The 23040-nt window shown below is 41.6% G+C and overlaps 2 protein-coding genes across 4 annotated transcripts in view; one reads left to right on the forward strand and one right to left on the reverse strand.

The window, feature by feature from the left end:
* Positions 1-767: 767 nt before the first annotated feature.
* CCDC77 (coiled-coil domain containing 77) lies at positions 768-12443 on the reverse strand. 2 transcript variants are annotated; one of them, XM_015865726.2, is made up of 11 exons: positions 12086-12443; positions 11431-11638; positions 10247-10389; positions 9618-9714; positions 7061-7127; positions 6187-6281; positions 5236-5384; positions 4693-4933; positions 3673-3798; positions 3436-3588; positions 768-1569 (listed from the first exon to the last, which is right to left on the reverse strand). In XM_015865726.2, the coding sequence occupies exons 1-11, from the start codon at positions 12100-12102 to the stop codon at positions 1423-1425; spliced, it is 1443 nt and encodes a 480-aa protein (XP_015721212.1). In that variant the 5' UTR covers positions 12103-12443; the 3' UTR covers positions 768-1422. The 2 variants fall into 2 exon arrangements, with proteins under 2 accessions (XP_015721212.1, XP_015721202.1); XM_015865716.2 differs by lacking the exon at positions 12086-12443 and adding an exon at positions 11823-12074.
* Positions 12444-12638: 195 nt separating this feature from the next.
* KDM5A (lysine demethylase 5A) overlaps positions 12639-23040 on the forward strand; it is a 47078-nt gene continuing 36676 nt past the window's right edge. The window contains exons 1-5 of one of the 2 annotated variants that reach the window (XM_015865707.2): positions 12639-13293; positions 15224-15301; positions 16392-16514; positions 18654-18824; positions 19496-19630. In XM_015865707.2, the coding sequence (XP_015721193.1) occupies positions 13129-13293; positions 15224-15301; positions 16392-16514; positions 18654-18824; positions 19496-19630 (672 nt within the window). In that variant the 5' untranslated portion in view covers positions 12639-13128. The remainder of the gene's footprint in view (positions 13294-15223; positions 15302-16391; positions 16515-18653; positions 18825-19495; positions 19631-23040) is intronic. The other variant, XM_015865704.2, reaches the window with a different exon arrangement.

Genomic DNA, 23040 nt, shown 5'->3' on the forward strand with positions numbered 1-23040 from the left:
TGGAGAAGTGCCAGCAAATATGAGGAACGTTGCCAGTTCATTCAATGAAGTCTGTCTGTGATGAATATGACTTCAAGAATATATGCGCCCAGTGAAAAACCACAGTGTAGGACCATAAGGGACAGCAAGATTTCCAAGATAGGGTACAAAACTAAAGCTTGACTTTTCAAAGCAGTTTATTCACTGCATTGTTTTAGCTGGTACTATAAGAAAAAATCCTCCAAATTCTGACAGCACAAGAGCTTCTATTGCATATCTACCTCTTCTGAACACCTAATAAGGATCTCCATTGCCACTACCACATCCAAAAGAAGCTGCGAGCTATCAGGCCAATTGCTTTTTAAATAAGAAGAAACAGCTGGCACGCTTTAGGTGTATACTTTAAAAACATATTATGCTGCTTCTTTCGCATTTAACAAGGCAGAAAAGGTACCAGTGGAAAATGAAGGCCCTGAAAATGCTTTTCTAGCACAGGTGGACAAGCTTTGTTGACACTACAGTGAAAGTACAAATAACTTATGATTACAAACTGGGCTGAAGCACACTGTAGCATTCCTCATTATTTCATCTACTTTCTACAACTGCAATGTCCTGATGCTTGCTATGAAGATAATGATTATATAGCTATATTCATCACGTAGCAACCAGGCACCTGCTCTTCAACCTCGATTTCAGTCACAGTTGTGAAGCAAAACCTGATCATGACTCGTTGGTATATATACAACCATCATATAGTTCAAAGCTACAAAGGTAGGTAATACAATGACTAATGAAGATAGTATATGCCTTTTATTATGAACTTCCTGCAGGAGTCAAGAGGGGCTAGAAAAAAAGGGGATGGGAAGATGATTCTTGATAGTGTGGTATCTCACTCCCCCCAGTTATTTGAAACAAGAGTAGACATTGCTCATTCTTGCAGATGAGTTCTATAAAATGTTGTACAAAATTTCCATGCGAGGTATCTTCCAAAGAAAATTCCCAGTTCCATCCTGAATTGCTTAGGTACCAAAACAATCATCATTGAATGCACTTTAAAAGCTCTTTGTCACATAGGAAAAGGTGAGCCAAGCGATTCAGATCTTGAACTAGATCCCTCAGTGATTGTTAATATTACATTTCTACTTTCCAATATGCTCCAAATGAAGTTTAAGACCAGTATATACCACTCCCTACGCTACAGATATGAAAGTAAGAAAAAGTCATAGGAATATTCCAGCCTTCTGCTACTTTCTGTAGCAGACTCATCAGGTGCCTATCAACAAACATAGCAACCTAATTTGGCACGTTAGAAATGGCTCATGTATCATTGACAGATGTTATGACATTCCGAACTGCAGACTTCTTCAAGCATTCCGTTACTGGATGCCAGTAAACAGGCAATGTCCCATTCCTACAACTATGATGCCAACTAAAACTTCAGCTTCAGCAGACTCGTAGTTCATTCTCTAAGCCATAGATTTTTGCTTTCAAGTATTTTAATTCTTCTTGAATGTTATGGGTTAGTCTGTTTCCTTGACGAACCTCACGTAGAATTGCAAGATCCTGGTCTGGTCCAATATTCAGAGTCACCTAAGAAGAAAAAGAAAAGAGATTAAGTCATTGCACAGAGTGCAACTGAAAGTGTACTATGAGTATATGAGGAAGAGAACTCTAAAAAGACCCTTTGTATCTAGCAAAGAGGATGTTTCAGCTAATGTCATTAGGCTAATGCATATCACCATAATGCATAGCACCAACAGAAAGTCCAGAGCCAAAAAGTAGCAAAGCCTTTCATTCATTAGGATGCTACAGTACTGGTGAGGAAGCAATCTGAACAGAATATTATCAAGTTAACTATAACCCACTGGGTTACTTTTTACTGCTTGCATTATTTAGTGAATAAAATGAGGCAACTTAAAACACTTACTTGTTGATGTTTACATGGCAGTAGGTTTTTACCCTGTTATGAAGATGTGATCTAACTATTGTGGGCCAGTTTGCTGCCTTCTGAACTGCATACAGTTCAAGGGTAGCTCAAGAACAACTCCTAAGCTCAGGTCAGGGCATATAGCTGATATTGAGCTGAAATGAAGCTGTTGGATAATCATAGTTCCTGATGGCAAACTAGAAAGGGTTGACATTTCCTGTCACCCTGGAACTGGATAGCACGCCAGTCACATTCAACACTGCAACAGCACAGACTTGGAAACTGATCTTAAAGCCCTTTTTTCTCTTGATATTTTAGGGTGTCTCATTGCCACCATGTAGATCTTTAACAAAGATTTTAATGTGCAGATTAGGACATTCAGTCATCTATAGTCACTTTGACCTCAAGCGATAAGAAGGATTTAAAGATCAGACATGATTTCTAACAAGTATTTTATTCCGCTGCCCTCTTGTGGTTGGAAGAGTAAAGGGATGATGAACACAACTAAGGGCATATCCACAGAAACAAAATACACAGGTCTGCAGTAAAGATATCATAGGCAATTGGAAGTCTGTGGCTTCCATTCTAAGCTGCACAGATGTTTGTCTGCACATCTGGAAGATGCATCTTATTTCAAAGATGCACAGTTTCAACTTCCAGTCATTGTTTCTTCTCTGATTTCAGCACTGTTGTAAATGTTGTATTTACAAAAGAATAACAATATTCACAATACTTACATCAATATTCTATCTGGAACAAAACCAAACCCTATAGCATCCAGGAAAAAAAACCAACAAAACAGCATATTCATTGCAGAACATCCTTCTGTATCAGTCCACTTTAGTGCCTTCCAATTTTGAGGCTGCTGAGTGAGCCAAAGGTGTAATAAGGTGTAATAAAGGCATTATAATACTGTGGAAGGAGAAGAGAAGGCTCTGGGGAGACCTCATTGTGGCCCTCCAGTATTTGAAGGGAGCTTATAAAGAAGAGGGGGAATGGCTGTTTACAAGGGTGGATAGTAATGGGAACAAGGGGGAATGGTTTGAAACTGAGACAGGGAAGGTTTAGGTAAGATATTAGGAGGAAGTTTGTCACACAGAGGGTGGTGATACACTGGAACAGGTTGCCCAAGGAGGCTGTGGATGCCCCATCCCTGGAGGCATTCAAGACCAGACTGGATGTGGCTCTGGGCAGCCTGGTCTGCTGGTTAACAACTCTGCACATAGCAGGGGGTTGAAACTTGATCATTGTGGCCCTTTTCAACCCAGGCCACTCGATGATTCTATGAGAACCTTTATAGCTAATATATAAGCAGAATTGTTCCTGGACAAACTCAATGCTTGACTGATTAATGATGACAAATCTTTTTGGCTTAATAATATACAAAACAGGGCAAGCTTTATCAAATATTAATACCTAAACAACCACTTAGGAAATAAATTTATTTTAACTCTAGGGAAATATTAATTTAAATACTGATACTACATCTTGATTGAGTAAGCCCGTAGTGATTAGCAATGAGCTATTACCTTAAAAAGCTGTTTCTCTACATCTTTCAGTTTCTGCCGAAGCTGTTTAATGTCATTCTTAAAGCCTTCCACTTCCATATTACGACGTTTTTCCAAGGCCTCATATCGCTGAGTCACCAGCTTCAGGCGCTTCCCCATCTTTTCTGAACGTTTCTATAGAGATGAAAACTTGATGGAGTAACAGAATAGAGGCTGTAAGATCATCACATAGCTAGTAGATGATTACAGACTAATTACCTCAAAGAGTTCTCTGCCAGCATCTCTCTCTTCACAAATCCTAGCCAGCTGGCTTTCCAGGGTGATGCACTGTTCTCTGTACATGTTTGAGAGCTGCTGCTCCTTCTTGAGTTCTTCTTGCAGTGTCTGAGACACAGAAGGAACAGAAACAACTCAAAAGCCAGTACACATAATGTTTCCCCTGCTCTAAAAAAAACAAGTGTGACACGTAGATAGCCTGGCAGGCAAATAACAATAACTGAAACCAAAGCTAATGAAGTAACTAGGTTAGAACTCCTTCCACAATACTATAATGCCACTTCATTGCCAATATCTTTTAATGAGGTAATCAGTTCTGCATGACAGTTCGAAGAACTCTCTCCTCTTTCCCTTAAGCACAATATTCTATTACAGTGCTGCAGATCTCCTTTTCACAGCTGCTTGCCCAGTACTGCATTTCAGAAGAATCTGCATTCAGCATAGATGAAAACAATTCCTTACTGCCTATTTTCTACATTCTTATTGCTTCTTTGCCCACTTCAGATGTCTCAACTGTGCACTGGAAGCATATTAGAAGTGGAAGAAAGATCCAGACTACTAAAAAAGAGCTGCAGAGGAACCCCAATTGAAAGGACTGTTCTCTCCTGACAACATGGACAAACTCAGACATCACATTCTAAGTCCATTAACTGAAACCATTTATACCAAAAAAAGTGCAACAAGCAAGTTAAGAACTGTTGGCCTATATATAATGTGATTTACAGAAGTAGAGAACTGCATTGGGCATAAGAAAAACCAACAGTGAGTCACCACCATAAATCCTAACTATGTATTTTCCCTGAAATTCAAAAGCAACAGTGAGGCAGGAGAGTTGTAGTATTCATTATTTTTAAACACGTTAGTGTCAGCAACAATGCAACCTAAAGCAAGCCAGTACGACTTTGAAACAATTACTTATTGCTTAACTTGGCAAGAACCAGTCCTGCAATCTTGGAAAGACTGCTGGAAGGCTCCTCCCTGGGCCAAAAAAACATAAATTACCTTTACTTCTCTACTGTGGGGTTTCCCAGCTTCACGATCTGCTTGAAGCACCTTCTTGGTATCTCTCTGCTTCTTCCCTTTTTCTGCCTCCCTCCTGATAAGCTGATCCGAATCTTTGTCAATCTTCCTCAACAGGTTTTCCTTCTCTACCATCCACGCTTTCTCACTGTCTCGAACATCAGACTTCAGCTGGAGAAAGTCACGAGTACTCTCATATAAGAGACTTTGAGTCTTATTGAGTCTAGAAAAAGGGACCCAAGAGGATTTAGATTGTTTCCTCCCTAGTTCCTACCTTAATCGCCCCAGTCTTCATTGCCAGTCAGAAGAAAGCAGAGAACAAACATTTTCCTAGCATACTTAGCTCTTCTTATCTAATGAAAGATACACTGTACAAAGCAGGTTTTTTTTATATGTTGACTACTTCCACATACTGCCAAAGCCAATGGCAGCAAGCAACATATTGAAAACCAACATGGGTTTATCATTCCCCCTCTTCTCATCTCATGAGATGAGATTACACCATGGCCACTCTCTCACACTCACTTATCTGTTAAAGTTTTAATCTTGTCCTGGTCTCTCTGATGCTGGACCTGGGCTTCTTCCATGTGAATCTTTCTGTCCTCCAGAAATGCCTGAAGCTGTTCCTTGGATAACTGTGTCTGTTCTTCTATCTGAGCTTGCAGGGCCTCCACCTAAATAGGCAGGCAAAGATATTACTGAGGAAGATGTCACAACAGGCAGTGCTCCTGACCTTGCAAGTGTCTTTAAAATTCCAGAATTCAAGCCAGAGACTCTACCTGATAATAACCTTTAGAGTTCTAATTTTTCATTTTTAGCTTTTGTTTTAATGTTAACTATTTTGAATAACTATAACATTTTAAGGGGAAAAAATCACGCAAATAAGCAAGATGGGGAAATTATAAACGGCAGCAATAGAAGATACCAGAAAGATTTCAACTGCACATAGGATGTGACATATCCTTTGGAATATGCAAACAGGTTTCTGCCTCTATGCTCTCAGCTTCAATCCTAATGGTGATCATTAATCCAAATTCTAGAAAGGCAACGAGTCCACACATCCCGAAAAAAAAGAAATGGCTCAATGAAGTATTAAGTGTAAACAAAAAGAGTGAAGAAGAGAGATGCAAAGAGTGCACGTGGTTGGGGAGACAAGCTGGAACAAGTAATTGAAAGATGAATTATGTAATATCTGAAAAAACCTTAAGTTGCAAATTCTGTATTTAAAGGCACTACATGCAAGTAGGCTTTATTGGAACATCTGCTTATGTAAAGCTCCCAGAATCAGATCCAAGTTATTAAATCTAAGCTATTCATCACAAAAGAACAGGTACACTGATAAAAAGTGTGAATCAGGAGTAAGAGGTGGGGATTAATAAAATTGTTGTGTATATCTTATGTAGGCAGACAGCATATTTGTCCATCAGTTTCCTGGATAGGCAGGAAATACGTCCTTCAGTTAACAAATGGTTTTACCTGAAGTAGAAGTGTTTGGTTGTCCCTCTGATATCTCTCAGGACTTTCATGTATGTCTCCTTTTCCTGCTTGTTTCGAAGTGCTCCTCTTGGTGCCTATTTGCAGAAATCAAGAAGTGGAAAAGTCTTCTCCAACATACCTGCAGTAGCTTTCCAAACACAAAACAGTGTATGTGCCAGATGGCTCACAAGATCAGGAAAAAGCTTGCAGCTGCTGCAGTCTTAAGGACTTACCTCCCATAAGTCCTGATAACTGATATACAGATAACTGGATAGAAGAATGTTCCAGAGCTTGTAGAGATTGTATTTCTTTGTCTCCTATTATCACATCTCAGTATTTAGGCAACATACTGATTTTCTTGACATATACAGAAAGCAAATGTATCATATTTTCTTAAATAAACAATGAATAAATATAAAAAACGCTGCATGTTTGTCAAATCTTGAACAAGTTTTGAGCTTGTTGGCTTATTTCAGTCAATTTGGAAATGGTAATTCATTCGAAATAGAAAATCTGCAAGCAGACACACTGATCCCAACTACCACCTACGTTAAATGCATGCAGAGCAACACATTATGGAACGGATATGGGTGGTTGTGTCCAGTTGAACCTGCACAGTTCCAGAACAGCCATTCCACAGTCATACCAGCTTCTTCCTTAGCTAAGCAGATCACAAGCATGAGAGCTCAGGTTATTTTAAAGGAGGAAGCTTAGAGTACAACATGGATAAGGATGCACATATGGATACAATTAGGAAACATAATGAAAGCACAACAAAGTATTCACAGTAAGTAATTATTTTTGCACATTGGACAAATCACAGAGAAACAATTATCAATTGCTGAGCTGCTGTTAGATCATCTTGGTATGGTACCTGTTCTAGAACTGTCGTTTCCTTCATGTGAGTCCCTGGATTTAGCTGGCCTTTGCAGAACAGTAACCTATAGAAAACAAAATTAGATATCTCAGCATCTTAATTTACCATGACTAAGAGCAAATCTTAAAGAGACAACTGAGATATCCAAGACAACAATACCTCAACTCTACCACAAGAAAAGGAAGACATTCACAAGTATAATGCCTACGTTGAAAAGAAGTTGCTTTAAAACAGCAGAATTTTGTCATTTCAGCCTCTATTTTTCCCAAATCAACTGGAAAGTAATCCTGCCTTTGCTGGCTTCAGTAGGGTGAAAGTCAGCATCTTCAGCAGGAAAAAGCACGTTTTGGTGGCAGACAATAAAGAATGTGAAAATGACAACTATGTTATTTTCTTTGCTCATTCTCCTCTTAGCAGCCCAAACATGAAGAACCGTTTATCAGCACGTTCACTCAAGCTATTAAACAAGCTTGGGATAAAAGCCTATACAGATATTAACACAAACCATCTGTTGAACAGAAGGCCACTTAAAAATAGGAGGCAAAAAGGGGACAGGTTATAACCCCAATGTTTATCTCAAGGCAGATATTATGAGGGCTGCTCACACAGTAATGCCCCCTATTTTAATATGTTGGCTCACAACATCAGAGGCAGACGTTGGTGATACAGCAGTAGAGACTGAACCTTCCCACCAACATTCTGTCACATTTTGTTGCTGTGCAACAGATGGAAGCAGAGGGGTGGTCTGGCAAAATGGTGTCTGATACAGAAGCACATGTGAAGCAAAGGTGTGTCACTGAATTTCTCCACGTGGAGAAAATGGCACACAGCGAGGCACACAAAGTACGTGGTGTTACAATACCGGTGACAGCACCACAGTAGACAAGTCATGTTCTAGACAGCCATGTGTGGTTGTCACATCATGAAATGAACAGTGCTTCAATCATCTTATCCACACAAACTGGCAAATTATAAGTAGAACTGTGTTGGAGCTGAATATTGGCTTCAAAGCACTGAAGACAACGCAGGCAAGATCAGAGAACCACAAAGTTTGCACCCACGAATACTCACATGGGAAAAGAAAGAACACGATACCCAAGTACTGGTTCAGTAAGTCCTGACAAACAAGGCTGAAGGTGACAGTTTCCTTTTTGGTGACAAGACACACAGCCACCACTACAAGCTAGAGTCAAAATGACAATCCATAGAGTAGCAACATGAATTCCCCATCAAAGAAAAAGTTCAACATGTAAAGTGATGTGCAGTGTCTTTTGGGAGAGGATCTTTCTGGATTTCTTTAAACAAACCATCAATGCTGATGCCTACATGACAACAATAAGCGGAAGGCTTGAAATTCCATAGTCAGGAAGACAACCTTGCCCTTAAAACACAATAATGCCAGGCCCCAAACCAGTTTGAAGGTTGTGGATCGCGTGGCCAATCTTGGCTGGACTCTCCTGCTACACCAACTGTATAGTACGAATATGGCACCTTCTGACTTTCATCTGCTCAGGCAGATGAAGGATGGACTGTGTGGGCAACACCTTCCTAGCTGTCGTAGCAGTTGGAAAACAGTGGGTCATCTTCACTGGTGCAGACTTTTCCATGTTCAGCATGCAGGCTCTTGTTTATCACTAGTGAAAATGCAAAGCTAATGGTGGTGACTATGCTGAAAAACAGCATTCTGTAGCTGAGAATCTGCTCTATCAAACAGTGTTATTGTGCTCTTTGTATCTGCTGTGGTTTCCATGGAAATAAACAGGAGGCATTATTTTCAGTGCAACCTACATATATAATAGGCCTAATTTTAGAGATATCTGTATTACGGAATTCTAAAACTAATGCAAGACTTTTCCACTGCTTTAACAATGCAGAGCAAACACAAAGAATGCAGGAATCCAGTCTTTTCCCCGCTCACCTTACACAAAGAGAAATCTCCATCATACCCTGTATATCTGAATCATGCATGGCTGTCTTGATAAGTAGGTTCCACTACACTGCTTTTCATATGCATTGCCACGTAATTAGTTTGATGTTATTTCTGTAATATACAAAGCAACACCGCCTAGAGAGGGAGGTTCTTCCATAGTCACCTGCCCAGGAAACCATAATAGCAACCTCAACACTGCCGTACCCTTTATGGAGATCCCAAATACTACTTCACTGTGATACTGCAAGATACTTGATCTTCAGAACAGTGCACCTACTGACTTTCTGCACTCCCTTCTGTCTTTGTGCTCTTCTCTCCAGCTTCTCAATAATCACTTACCAGACGGATTCAGACTCCTAGCTGACATTTAGGAAGTTAATTTTGAGTTATAGTTTGAAGGTAGAAGGGACTAATGCTAACAGGACTTAGTTCCAGTGCATTTGTTCCTACTTATCTGTCAGTAGCTATACTAATGCTGCTATTAAAGCTACAGATTCCTCCCCCTTTTGGGCTTATTTAGCAGTTTTTGACTTGGGGTATAGATTTGCTCTGTGATCAGCCTTTTGGCTACACATCTTAACTGTTACAGTTAAAAACACAGTTCCACAGAAAAACTGAACTTGCCTTATGTGGTGGCTCCTTGTGAAAATATGTAACTTCTCCTACGTCTGTTCCCACTAAAGCCAGGAGATGTTGAATTTTTTTCCTATCTTCCAATTCCCTGGAAGGTAAAGAAATGGATGAGAACATTGTGACACACTATCTTTTCACCTTACTCATTAAAATCTCCAAGCTTTCCAAACTGTCAAGTGCTTGAGAATACTTTTTTAACAAGCTCCCTAAGATCTCACTGATGCTGCATGTACCATAAGAAGGAGTGCTCTTCTCTCCAAATATCAGCCTGATAATGCATGGTAGTAAAGAATTTGCATTCCAAAGGTATGAACTCTGTATAAAAACCTTGTGATACTTCAGTGGATTTTAAGTACTCATTGTTTTTTTAAAGTAAACTAAAGGTCGTATCAGATTTCTATCATGCTCCGGAGAGATGCCAAAGAACACAAACACAGTTTTGTTGGTTTTTTTTTTGTTGTTTTCTTTTTTTCTTAATTCCTTAAAGCTTTAATAGAAACCCCCCACCCCGGGCGGTGTGGCTTTGCTGCTTCTTTGAATACTTCAGATCTGGATGAGAACTAAAAGGATTCATGCAGCTTCTACTGTCAGTGCCCCAGCTCACTATCCAGACAGCGCACCTGATTTTCAGTCGGTCGTTCTCAGAGTGAAGCCGGAGTACCTGTTCCCTCTCCTGGAAGAGGTAGATTTGCATGTCACTCAAAGCCTTTTGCAACTCTGCAATCTCCTCTTCTCGCTGACGTACTTCCCATTGCAGTTTGTGCTAGTTAAAGAGAATGAGGTACTTTCAGCAAGCACTGGGGAACAGTTAGAAACAACACAACACACTGCATAGGCCAGACCCTGAGTCTATAAGTGGTATGTTAAATTGTCAGTTTGAGTGAACCATGTTCTCCTCTTACAACATTTGACCAGATGAGGACAGTATTGAGAAGTCATTAAGTAGGTTTCGGTAGGGAGCTCAAGGTTCCTATTGTCACTATCACCCTACAACACCAGTAATAAGGCTTATGTTAAGGTATCCCATTTCTAACAGCCGCACTTCAGCATCAGTGGGCAGAGTAGTGTAGGTACGAGGTGTGACTTCAACAAAAACCCTAGCAAAGCCTGTGTGATAAGATCCTTTTAAAGAAGTTACTGAAGGATAAACATCAAAAGCTTTAAACAACTTAATACTAAAAAAGCGTTTAGTTACAAAGTTTCATTAATAATTTTCTGCCTGGCACAGAAAACTGGCAAACCATTCAGAAGGCTATTCCCATTGGATAGATAGCACTGTTTTAGAACCTGTCCTCTCTTTTCCCTATATATTAAATTAGTTGGGACATCTGAGGGTTTTCAGGCCTCTTAAGGCACCCTCAGTACTTGGGTAGACACTACAGCTCCCTCACAAGTGACCCTTCTATTCCCAGAGGGTTAATGAAAACGAGAAAGATGATAGACAGATGTATGCTATTAAGGTACATGGGAATAACAAAGTTAAAGGAAGCCCTTTCTCCTCAACTGAAAAGATCACAGAATCACAGAATGACCCGGGTTGGAAGGGACCTCAAGGATCATGTAGTTCCAACCCCCCTGCCTGGCAGGGCCACCAAACATACACCTTTACTAGATCAGGTTGCCCAGGGCCCCGTCCAACCTGGTCTTGAACACCTCCAAGGACGGGGCATCCACAACCTCCCTGGGCAGCCTGTTCCAGGGCCTAACCACTCCTAGTAAAGAACTTCCCCCTAACATCCAACCGCTTGTTGGTTTGGTGGCTTTTTTTTGTTTGTTTGTAATCAAATAAGGCTCTTTTCCTAACCTGCTCATCGTATGTTTCTTTATACTTCTCCAGCCTTTTTACCAGATCCTCATGCTCCTCATCAAAGTCAGCAATCCTCTTGCGGTAATATTCCAGCAGCTCCCGGGAAGGGCGAAGGAAGGCCAGGCGTTCATTGATGGAAGGGAGAGGAGTGGAGTCCCCTTTACTCCGAGGCTGAGATCTGGATGTGCTGTGAGGGGTCGCCAGCCTAGAAATAACAGAACACAGGAGATGGGGAAAACTTACAGAAAAGGGAGGAAGTTGGCAGGGTAAGGGGGGTCCCACGGCTCATTTAGGAAAGGTGAGTTGGAAAGGAAGGTGGTAAGAAAAGGAGATGAAGGAAGACAAAGGAGTTTCGCAGTTACAAGCAGTACCACAGCACCACACGGTACCTTCTGGAGCGCGAGAAGCGCCTAGCCGAACCGCCCGCAGCGCTCATGGACAACAACGCCGGTTACCACTCAAACAGCGTACAGACCCGCCGCCCACCCAATCTACCAATCAGGAGCAGCCTTCCACGCGCCTCCGTCTGTCTCTACCAATCAGTACTCGCGACACGGACAGCACGCGTCTCTCGCTGGCGCCTGTGGGAGTTGTAGTTTTGGGAGGGGTCCTGCAGAGCTCTGATCCAAGTGTGTTATTTGACATCACTTACGTGCTTTTATCACCCATTTGATGCCCACGCCTCAGGTATCTTTATACACAGCGATCACAGTATCACAGTATCGTGTGGGTCGGAAGGGACCTTAGAGATCATCGAGTCCAACCCCCGGGATTCGAGCCTCTGTGTAGCACAGCGGCACTTCTACCTCTTGCCCCACAGGGGGATTCGAACCCAGGGCCCTGGTGTTACAACGCGGCATTCCTACCACTGCGCCACCGGGGCGCACAGCGATGTTCCCTGTATCTTCCCTATATCACCCAGCGCTACCATCCAGGTCCATACACAGGGGGTACCACGGAGACACCTGAGTTAAAACAGCTCCTCCCCTCCCCCGCCCTCGGGCCCGACAGCCCCAGTCCATGGCGGGGCCGGCCCTCCCCCCTGACGTCCTGCTCACACAATGGGCGAGCCGGCCCCTCAGCACGGGAAGTGAACGGCTCTCAATAGCGTCGCACATTCCTCCGCGCAGGAAGTGGAGGCGGCCCCTTCCCCCCCCGACCCCAATTCCCCTCCCCCCGGCCGCTCCGGCCGCCACGCCGCACGATTCAGCTCCAAGTGCCGCCCCGAGTGCTTTTCTTTTCGGTTTCACCGGAGCAACGTCTTCTCCATTGGGTGGGGGCGGCAGGCGGCCTTTCCCTGTGCCCTGGTGGAGGGACTATTTTTCGGCTCGGAAGACGACAGCTGCTCCCTCTTCCGGAGGAGGGTTGAAAGCGGCCGCGTAACTTCCGGACGAGCTGGAACGCGAGCCAGAGGGGCTCGGCGCGGGGGGAGCCGACCCCGGGGGACGGGGCGACGACGACGACACCCGGCAGGAGCCGCCCCCGCTGCCCCCGCCGCCCCGCCCCGGCTTACCCTGCCCTGCCCTGTCCGGCCCTGCCCTGCCTCTGCCTTGCTCCGGCCGCCGGAGGATGCGCCTCGGCCGCCGGCCCTGCCCCGCCGGCCGCCCCTGAGGGCCGCCCCTGTGTGGCCGTGCCTCGGTGCCGCTCCCCGCCCCCCTCCCGCAGCCGGCAGCGCCTTCCCCCCCCTCCTCAGCCATGGCGGGGGGCGGCGGGTCGCGCTACGCGGCCGAGTTCGTTCCCCCGCCCGAGTGTCCCGTCTTCGAGCCCAGCTGGGAGGAGTTCAGCGACCCGCTCGGTTTCATCGGCCGCATCCGTGGCTTGGCCGAGAAAACCGGCATCTGCAAGATCCGGCCCCCCAAGGTACCGCCCGCCTGGCGCGGGGGTAGGGCGGGATGCAGCCGGGACCGGGGGAAGCCGGCGGCTGTGGGGCGCGGCGGGCGGCTGGAGAGGGCCGGGCTCTGTCCATGGGCGGCCCCCGGGGTCGGGAGCCCCTTCCTCCGCTCCTCGAGTGTTTCCGGCCCAGTTTGCGGTACTCGCTGCGGTTGGGATCCCCCTGAGGCTGTTGAGTTCCCGTGCCCCGGTTGCGGGGTTCCGTTTGTCCCCTTCCTCAGGTTACGTCGAGGGCGCAGAGACCCTGACTTGCGGAAACAAACTCTATAATCCAGAGATGGGTTATAAAGCATATATGCGATCCTTGTACTTAGAAGTGGTTTTGAAGCGGGTGAGAAGCCCGTAGGCACGGCCAGGGCCTGGGCTTGACACTCTTCTTGCTTTAAAAACCAGCAAACAGCGTGTCGGAAAGCTGCAGTGCGTTGTAGCTGAAAGTAGGCATTTACACTGTAAGAGCTGGGGGGTGGGGAGGGAGGAGGAAGGACGGGCCTTGCAAGGGGGCCATTGTTTGTAAACAGCCTTCAGGCTGTTGGTGGAAGTGCGGCCACCCTGGTTGTGCGCAGGAGTTTAGTGTTGGTGTTAGCAGGTTAGAAAGCAGGAGCTGAATAATATCTCCAATGGCCTGGTGCAGAAAGGAGTGTTTTATGATGCCTTGTTCTGTGACCGTTCAGACAAGAACATCAAGCAACGCAGGAGCTCAGAGCCTTCTTCATAATTAAGTACAAATTAACCTATAAAATAGGAGAGTGGAAAATAACGAAGGAGAGAGAAAAAGAATGTGGAAAAAAAAGGAGCTAAGGGTAGCCTGGCTATGGAGACTGCCAATTAGATTCTATGATCCTTCCTTTCCCGATCCACAGGGTTACTGGAATCTTTTTAGGTGGTTTAATGTCATGGTTAAATCTTGACCTCCAAGGGGCTGGCTTTTCTAAAATAAGCAGAATGGCTTAAGGTTTTGGGAGAGGCCACGGGGAACTGATCCAGATCCGATTCATTGAGAGCACCTAGAACTTTCCTAGCCACTGAAGGCTGCAGTGTTTCTCTCTGAGTGTTTGACCACTGTTGTTGCAGGGCTTTGCTGGATGTGTGCATCAGGTTGGTTTGCGACATACAAGATAGAGCTAAGTCGGACACCTGGTGCTAAACTTGCTGATTTGCAATTCTTTTCCATTATTAGAATCTGTAAATATTTTGCAGTTGTGCTTGAGGCCTTTGGATGCTGCAGCCATTTTTTGTCCATCTGTAATGTTGTGTCCCTACTTTGTTGTGTTTACTGCCTGCTAAACTACCTACTGTAATTTTTAACATTTCTTAAGAGGTACTAAAAAGCTGATTTATATTTGTTTTGATGCCATAACGTGGTTTAGAGAGACGAGATGAATCTGGGTGGTGTGAGTGATTGAACCAAGTGCTGACCGTTCAAAAAGTCATTATTTAGGACTGTGCTTCCATTGAAGTGTTGGACTATTGAAATATTAATGTAGGCAAACATGGAAGAGTTACATGCATAGTATTATATGTTATTTGGTGTTTATCGCTGTTGATAGTGACAGTTTTGCAGTGTGCAGGAAATACAGAACTTTCCCTCTTTGAATAAATGCCAACAAGCAGCACAATCTCTGTCTCAATTGAGAGCCTGGTTTGAGATGGGCTATGCTGAATTTCATCAAGCCTTATTTTCTTGCTCACTTCTAACTTTGTGAAGGCTTCTTTCGTCTGACTAAAATGTTGTGAGAACTTTTTAGAAGCACGATAATAGCACAAAACTGGAAAATATTACAAATCCTGCTGAAACTCGTTTACTAGGAGGAGTCTGAATGACCAAGTTATGAAGGTTTTCTGTGCCTTTTTTTTAGTTAAGTTTCTTGAAACACTAAAACGTCTTTCTGTCTCTCCTTAGGATTGGCAGCCTCCATTTGCTTGTGAAGTGCAGAGTTTTCGTTTCACTCCACGAATTCAGCGCCTGAATGAACTGGAGGTGAGCCTTTCCACTGTTGATACAGTTCTGTGTTTACACTGCAAGCTGTAGGTCTCCCTGCTTGAGATTTACATCTTGTCAGGTTTCTGTGTGGGGAGACTTTAGAAACCTGAAGACCGCATTAGTGTTTATACTTGGCAGTGGCAGACTTCATAGAAAATAACTCTCCGTGGCTTTGAGAAAAGTCTGGTTTTATTTTATTACCCATAATAACCACAAGAGTCTTTCACGTTCAACTGGAAACGTCTCAAATGAATGCCAAATGCCATGTTGCATAGTGAGAGTAGCCAGTGTCTGGCCTTCAGAGCTCTGCAGGCCATGATTTATTTAGTTTTCTTAAAATATTTACTGCTGTTCTGGAGCCTCTGGTTACCTTATAGTCAGCTATCACAATAATGCCTCTTAAGCATTTTAGTGAAGCTTCTTTGTATTTTATAAGACTAGTTATGGTTGGTTAATTTTATGTTTCAAAAAATGTATGGGAGCTTTCTTGAAAACAGTGTGAGTGATATTCTGTCCTGGCTTTTCCCTATAGCATTTCTCAAAGCCTTGCACTGTTCATATACCAAAATGTCATACATCGTATGACTTATAAATGGATCCCCCTATGGAAAGTGATTTGAGTACTCCAAAAAATACTCAAGGGAAGAGCTCCTTTTGCATGGTTAAGGAATATAGAGAAGCTGTTTATAACCACCCATCCCTGCCATTCAGCCCTACAGATTTTATTAATTGCTCTTGTGTTTCTCCTTGGAATTCTGACTTAAAGTGAAAATTTTGCTCTGAAAATGTGAAAATTTTAGGTAAAAGTTTTGGCTTATGGGATTTGAAATGCGGAGAGCAAAAGTGTATGCAATTTTATGCTTATAAACATCATTTCTACATATTCCCATATATATATATATATATATATATATATATATTATATATATATATATATAAATGTTTTAACTTGAAGAATACCTTACATGCTGAGTTGTGCTTTGAAAATATAAACACTATAAAGCTTGTCACATTTTTCCTCAGGTGTGCAGCATATTGTCATAATCTTTTGGGGGTGTATGCATTCATCTTCTCTTATTGCTTGCAGGCAATGACAAGAGTGAAGCTGGATTTCTTGGACCAGTTAGCGAAATTTTGGGAACTTCAAGGATCCAATTTAAAAATTCCTGTGGTGGAGAGAAAAATACTGGATCTGTACGGTCTGAGCAAGGTGAGTAAGCAAATATGGTGTGCTCGGTCAGGCAGAGACCTCATTTTTCATTCAAGCTTGAGAAGCTGAGCAACAGGGAGGGCTTGTTTTACGGCATCAGTCTCATTAATATGGAAATTAAATGAAAATGGGGGGGAAAAAAAATCAGAGCGGAAAAAAACCTTACAAATTGCAAGGTTGTGTTAGACGTGTCTGTCACAGTTACTTCAGCTGGCTTTAGTTGAGTTGTACCCAGCACATATCAGTTGCTTGAACGTCCTGATGTTAGCCCTTTGAATTCAAGTTGTCCTCTTCTATGCATGGCAGAGCTGCAGGAGTTGGGATGTTCTTTGAGGAGGTAGTGGCATACTTGCATGCATTTCAGCTCTTCACCTACTAATGATGTAATAAATTGCAGTAACTGCTCCCTCCTTTCTCCCTTCAGAGGTTTTCCATGTGACATAAACATGCGTCTTTGGGACTTATACTGTCAAATTCTGGAGTAATTATTTTAATCTGTTTCCAGTACAGGCTGTGCTTAGGGCTAGCTAAAATTTTACGCTGCTATAATAATCTGTGATGCGTTGTTTGTTCAAATTTTCATGCAGATAACTGCTGGGGTTTGCCACTGGCAAAATGTACATAGTTATAAACCTAAAGAAGGGCTATTAATATAAATACGTAGATTTGTTTGGCAAGGTGACAAAGTTGAGGTATGGTAGTACTAATGTTTTTGTGTGAAAGCATTTGTTTCCATTCCCTTATCAAGGCTTCACTCTCTTAAATCTTAACATTTTTACTTACCTTTTCTTAAAGATGCAATCTATTTAGAAGTCATAGTTCTTTCAACTGTCTGAAATTCCTGCTAGTGTGCAAACAAAAGCTGATAACATCTTCCAGTATTTGTGTTTTATTCTTGTGTGTACTGTTCTTTGCTGGGCTACGCTAAACCATCATACTGGTTCTGGGAATGTGTGGGACACTGTTGTGAGCTAGAATGTTTTAGTATGCTCCACACATGGAAATATGGGCTGATTTTGTTAACTTATTCACTTCTCCAGCTGCAGTTCATATAAAGATAACTTCAGCAATCACATCTTCACGGTCACGTAAAAAATAGATTGAAGTGTAGGAATATCTTTGTTCAAACAGAATTTGTTCTTGCTGTAAATATGGGAAAAATAACAAGAATATCATTGTGTTATGAGTGCAGCTCTGTCTAATTATGAGAAGAAACAGAATTAACTGATATATTTGTCACTGTCACAATTAGACTTCTGAGCTTGCTGCACCCTGAGGAATAGACTGTAAGTTCCACTCCAGTAACAGCTGTTTTTTTGCTTCAAGGTTTTCAACCGCCTATGAAATGTTTAACGTGTAATTTGATCATTGCATGTAAAGACATGAAATGCAAAACCATACTGTAGTAGAAATGGTATTAGTCGTATAATGATGTGAATTAAATTACAATCCGTTTGGGTTTTAAACAACTTTGTAATGAAACCATATGAAGGGAGTGGAGGCAGTGGAAATGTGTCCAGTGTTTTAGATCAGGCAGGTAGTCATTTTCTTTCTATTTTGTTGTATGTTACAGTGTCAGTTCCTGTATGTGAATTGCTATGTTCAAAACTATTGTATTTAGGTGTAAAAAGTGAATGAGTTAAATGGAATTTTAATTCAGTTTCCTCTCTTTGAATAGTCTCTCTGCTGTTTGGGGTTCTCTGAGAGTTTTTGTAACTCTGAGTCCAACACTCCCTTCTATGTGGGGTCTGTTAGAACTGGCTTTGCTGCTGGCCAGACTTGTGTTTTGCATCAGAGTGCAAGTCTGGTGAGAGTTAACTTTTCCGTTTGTTCTGATCGTTGGTTTGTATTCTTTCCAGCTTGTCAGAAAATCTTAACTGTTGAGTTCCTCATGTCTGGGACAGTACTCAGCTTGTGTTTACTAGGGAAGTTGTAATAATATAATATAATAAGGAGCGAGGTTAGATATTTAATTATAGTACTAGTTCTTCAGAAACAAAAAGCAAAGTCAGGTTTCTGCCATTCTTTAATAGAACCTTTTAGCATTTGATTGCTGAAGTTGATTTATGGTTTATGTGAGGTGGTGAGAGCAGCAGTTTAAAGCCCTTAACTTTTTTTTTTTGTGTCTTTGTGTTTCAGATTGTTGCTGGCAAAGGAGGTTTTGAGGTAGTCACTAAAGAGAAGAAATGGTCTAAAGTGGCAAGTCGGCTTGGCTACCTCCCGGGAAAAGGCACAGGATCATTACTGAAGTCTCATTATGAACGAATCTTATACCCTTATGAGCTTTTCCAATCTGGGGTCAGCCTAATGGTGAGACGCTTCTCCTTCAGGATATGAGGATAGGGTCCAAACTGCCTGTGGCTCCTTGTTGCTACATGCGAAAGTAGAACTTAGATTCTGTGCTTTTAGAAGATGCAACTGTGTAGACAAATGTATACCCACCCTGATACTTCCTGTGGCAGGATAGTAGCAGAAGTTGTAATGTGACCTTGTGCCATAATTTTTTGCTCAGCAATTTCTTTATAAGACCGAGACTGTCCCTATCAAGGAAAACACCATGAGGCAAGGACACCTTCCACTAGGTCAGGTTGCCCAAAGCTCTGTCCAGCACTTGCAGAGATGGGGCAAGTTGGGGTATCATGTTCCAGTATTTCACCACCCTTGTAGTGAAGAAATTTTCCCTTGTATTTAATTTAAATCTAGCCTTTTTTTCTTATTTTGAAACCATTACCCCTTGTCTTCTCACTAAATTCCCTGATAAAATTTGCTTATCTTTCTTGTAGGTTCCCTTTAAGTAAGACTAAACAACTTCCATGCCCAGGATGCCTGGATTAATCAACCTCTTGTCCAAATGGCTATGTGCAGTGCTGTGTGACTTCAGTCATTGGCTTATTTCTTAGTTAAAGAGGCTGGTTTACAGACCATAGAATGATCAGCACTACCTGATTGATCGACTGGTGTTCTGTGCTCTGACCTTCTAGGGCATCCAGAAGCCTAACTTGAACCTTAAGGAAAAAGTGGAGGCTGAGGACCTCAGCTCAGATGCCCAGACTTCACCAAAGCAAGGTTCGAGAATGAATGTTGTGCTGAAGAGAACCAGACGTGTCAAGTCCCAGGTACCCTTATTTCTTGGTTATTGCAGAGAACCCTTATCCCTTCTACCAGCAAAGCAATACTGGGAGTGTGGCAGCCTTTGTTTGTGGAAGCCTGCTCAAAAGCACCATGAGAAAGAAATCTTTACTTAAATAAAATCTAGAGAAAGATGTCTTGCTGAGACTATGCTTGAGGTAGATGTGCAGTTTAGAAGTTTTTAACTTCTAAAACCTGTTTGTTGTTTGTTTATATTTAGCCGCTGTACTTTGGTAGAGATTGTGAAAACTAAATGGTTCAGTTCTACCAGCTCCCTGTTGGCCATTTGATGGAGCTTGAGTGAAAGGTGGATTTACCTTTAGAACAAATTCTTACTGTTTCATATCATTCTATATTTGCTTTAAACATCGTGAAGCTTTGTCAGATGTGGTTAAAATTCTGTTGTATTCTTTTTCCCCAATACATTTTGCTTGATAACTGGGTTTATAAAGGACACTTAATCTCATCTTTGTCTCTTATGTCATGACTGATTCCGACTAAATTGTCCCTTTTAATCTATTCTCTTTACTAACAGAAGCTGACTTGGCATTATTTATTGCAGCCACATAGCAGTGCATCAATCACACAAGCAGTCCTATGCTTTCCAATTTATTTATTAGTGAGGCGTCCAAAAAATACCCTAAGGATGCTGCAATTCCTGCGGCAGTCATTCATTGTGTGGAATTCTGCTTTGAACTAATCTCAAGGGATAGTGCCAGTGTGACCTCTTTCCTCCTGCATGGTGTAGAAGTGTCACTGTGTTATTAAGATCCTGTAGGACTTTTTTTTTTCTGGTACTTCTTTCTTTAGAGTAACTCTTTTATCTCATTGGAAGAGCCACTTCTATGGTACTTCTGACACAACATGGCTGCTTAATTTCATCTAAAGGTGCTGCATTTTTTAAAAGAGAGAGGTGATTTCACTTGAATGGTCTGTCAAAAGTCAATGCATATGTATGTAAATGCCTTCTAGAAGACCTATACACACATTATCTTTTAAGTAATTTAATTATTAAAATAGCCAAACTTAATTCTTCAATAAAGGAAGAACTCAGCCTACTCACGTAGCCAGAGGAGTATTTCTAGGCTGTGTTGGAAGCTATGTATAAATCTGGAACTGTGTTTAGAAATAGAAATTTGTCCTCATGATCCCCAGACTGCAGAAGTATAAGATCCGGAGAATGCTAAGAGATCGTCCTAGATTTCAATACCTTGTTATTATAGATAAGACTCTGCTTATTGTTTGAAGTACACATCTGGAATTGTACCAGAAAATTAGGTGTTCTGGAGAATGCAGGTAATAAGCAAATAATGTAAAAAGAAAAATAAACCCAACCTGCTAAATAAATGTCATTCTGCTCTAGCTGCTGTATCTCAGTGATTGTGTTGTTTGCTGAGTTGTCCGTTGCCTGGTTAGTGAGCACTGCTGATTACGCTGAACACTGCATCTCAGCAGATTGTTTTCCAGAGTTAAAAGTATTCTTCCAAAATGATCTGCATCTTATCTCTGCTTGCGACTTACCTAAGAATGGGAGATACATGAGAAATGATGGAGGTGGTAACTGGAGGTTACTGAAGTAAACCAGGATCCTCAGAAGAGGCTGACAGATTTTAGAAAAGCGAATGTTTTAATTTTTAAAGTTTAAAACAAGAAAAAATTGAAGGAAAATAGGGAATGAGAATTCTCCTGTGTGAAAGAAGGACTTTTTTTTTTCCAAGAAGGAGAATAGTTTGGTTATGAAAAATTCTCCTTAAAAAACAGCCATCAAGATTTATTTTCTATTCCTTTCTTCTGAAGAAAGCTATCAAATAAAAAACAATGGAGAAGGGTAACTGAAATACTTGTGGGCAAGAACAACAACAAACAGAATGAATTTAGATTACAAAAAGAGATAATCTTTAAAGTTCGGTTAAATTCTGTGTTAGAAAAAAAGTGAATGTCTTCACTTATTGTCTTTTAGGATGTATTTTAACTGACAAGGGAATTTATCTAATGAGGTTACATCCTAACAGTGAAAACAATTGTGGGCAATGTCTGCTTTCAATATTCTGTTACAGACATGGATGGTTTAGAACAGCAATTAACAAAATAGAATTCCATAAACAGCAATAGTTCTGTGAAATGATAGAAATCTGGGAGATGCTGATATGCCCAATGTGCACAAATATTCGAACACTTGATTGTAACTGTTCTCATCATATTATATCATAAAATCCTAGACTGGCTTAAGTTGGAAGGGACCTTAAAGCCTACCCAGCCCAACCCCCTGCTGTTGACAGGGCTGCCACTGAACAGCTTAGCTGCCCAGGGTTCCATCCAGCCTGGCCATGAGAGCCTGCAGGGATGTGAGCTGCTTATCAGTGATTTTCCCTTACACAAGGAAAGCCCTTGAGTTGTACTTTCTGTTGAAGAGATAAAAAAACAAAGGTATTCCTACGTCTTTCAGGAAGAAGAATAGAATTTCAGTTTAATCAGGTTTGGTTTTGCTTTCTTCTGTTATATAAGCAACAAAACAAAAGTAAGAATGTGGCGTTTTGTACTATTAGCTGTGGAAAGAATGGCAAGGAACGTTTTCAGTGTTTTTGAATTCAGTGTTTATGTGCTGTTTTGGTGCATACCCCAGAGAATCTCATTGAGGTTTCTGAGTGATTTTCTTTCACATCTAAAACAATCAGACAGCCTTGCAGTATTTGTAAGTTTTATACAGAAAGCTGATTTTTTTAAAAATGCATTTCTATTTCAGTATATAACCTGGTTGGTTTGTTTTTTTTGCCTGAGTGTGAATTTGTTATATCCATTTTGTTTCAGTTGAATCCAAATAAATATAAGCAGTGGAGTTACGAAAACATATTTAGGGAATGCATTTTTAATCAAAGCTCTAAAATCAAAGGGAGGTTGTTGCATGTTATTTAATTTAGTAAATATGGTAGTCAAACTATTTTTCAAGTGTTATTGAGAAAATTGTTTTAAATCACAATAGCAGGAGGGAAACTGTGGAGATCATTAATGAATATTACTGAGGTAATGGAAAATTACCCCGTGAAAGTGTAATGTGGGTTGATTCTGTCAACTTGTTAGTTGAGAAAATGGAAAAACTTTTAATGAGTTTCAAATGGAAATGGAATGACTCTGAAGTCTCCAGGTTGTGAGCTTTCTTGTTCAGTAAAAATATGATGGTGATCCTTGTGTATCGTTAGCCTGAAGTGAAAAGCTTAGGAGGAGAAAAAAAAAATCACCAGTTGGGATACAATTTTAGGCCGAACTTGTACAATTGGTCATGTCTAAATTGAAAATGATAACATCATAGAATTCATAAACGTTAGAAATTAGAAACATCAACATGAATGGCTTTGCAAAGATACAGTTTAGCATACTGTATGCAACTCAGTGAGAGCAG

Source organism: Coturnix japonica, chromosome 1, assembly GCF_001577835.2.
Source record: "Coturnix japonica isolate 7356 chromosome 1, Coturnix japonica 2.1, whole genome shotgun sequence".
NCBI classification, from domain to species: Eukaryota; Metazoa; Chordata; class Aves; order Galliformes; family Phasianidae; genus Coturnix; species Coturnix japonica.

What these genes read in the sequence shown, in the direction of transcription:
- CCDC77 (XM_015865716.2), bottom strand. Translation starts at nt 11,869, where the DNA reads ATGAGCGCTGCGGGCGGTTCGGCTAGGCGCTTCTCGCGCTCCAGAAG. An exon ending in AACGACCGACTGAAAATCAG is followed by an intron (nt 9,715 to 10,246) that starts GTGCGCTGTCTG and finishes TTTACCTTCCAG; the next exon opens with GGAATTGGAAGATAGGAAAA. An exon ending in ACAAGGAGCCACCACATAAG is followed by an intron (nt 7,128 to 9,617) that starts GCAAGTTCAGTT and finishes TGTTTTCTATAG; the next exon opens with GTTACTGTTCTGCAAAGGCC.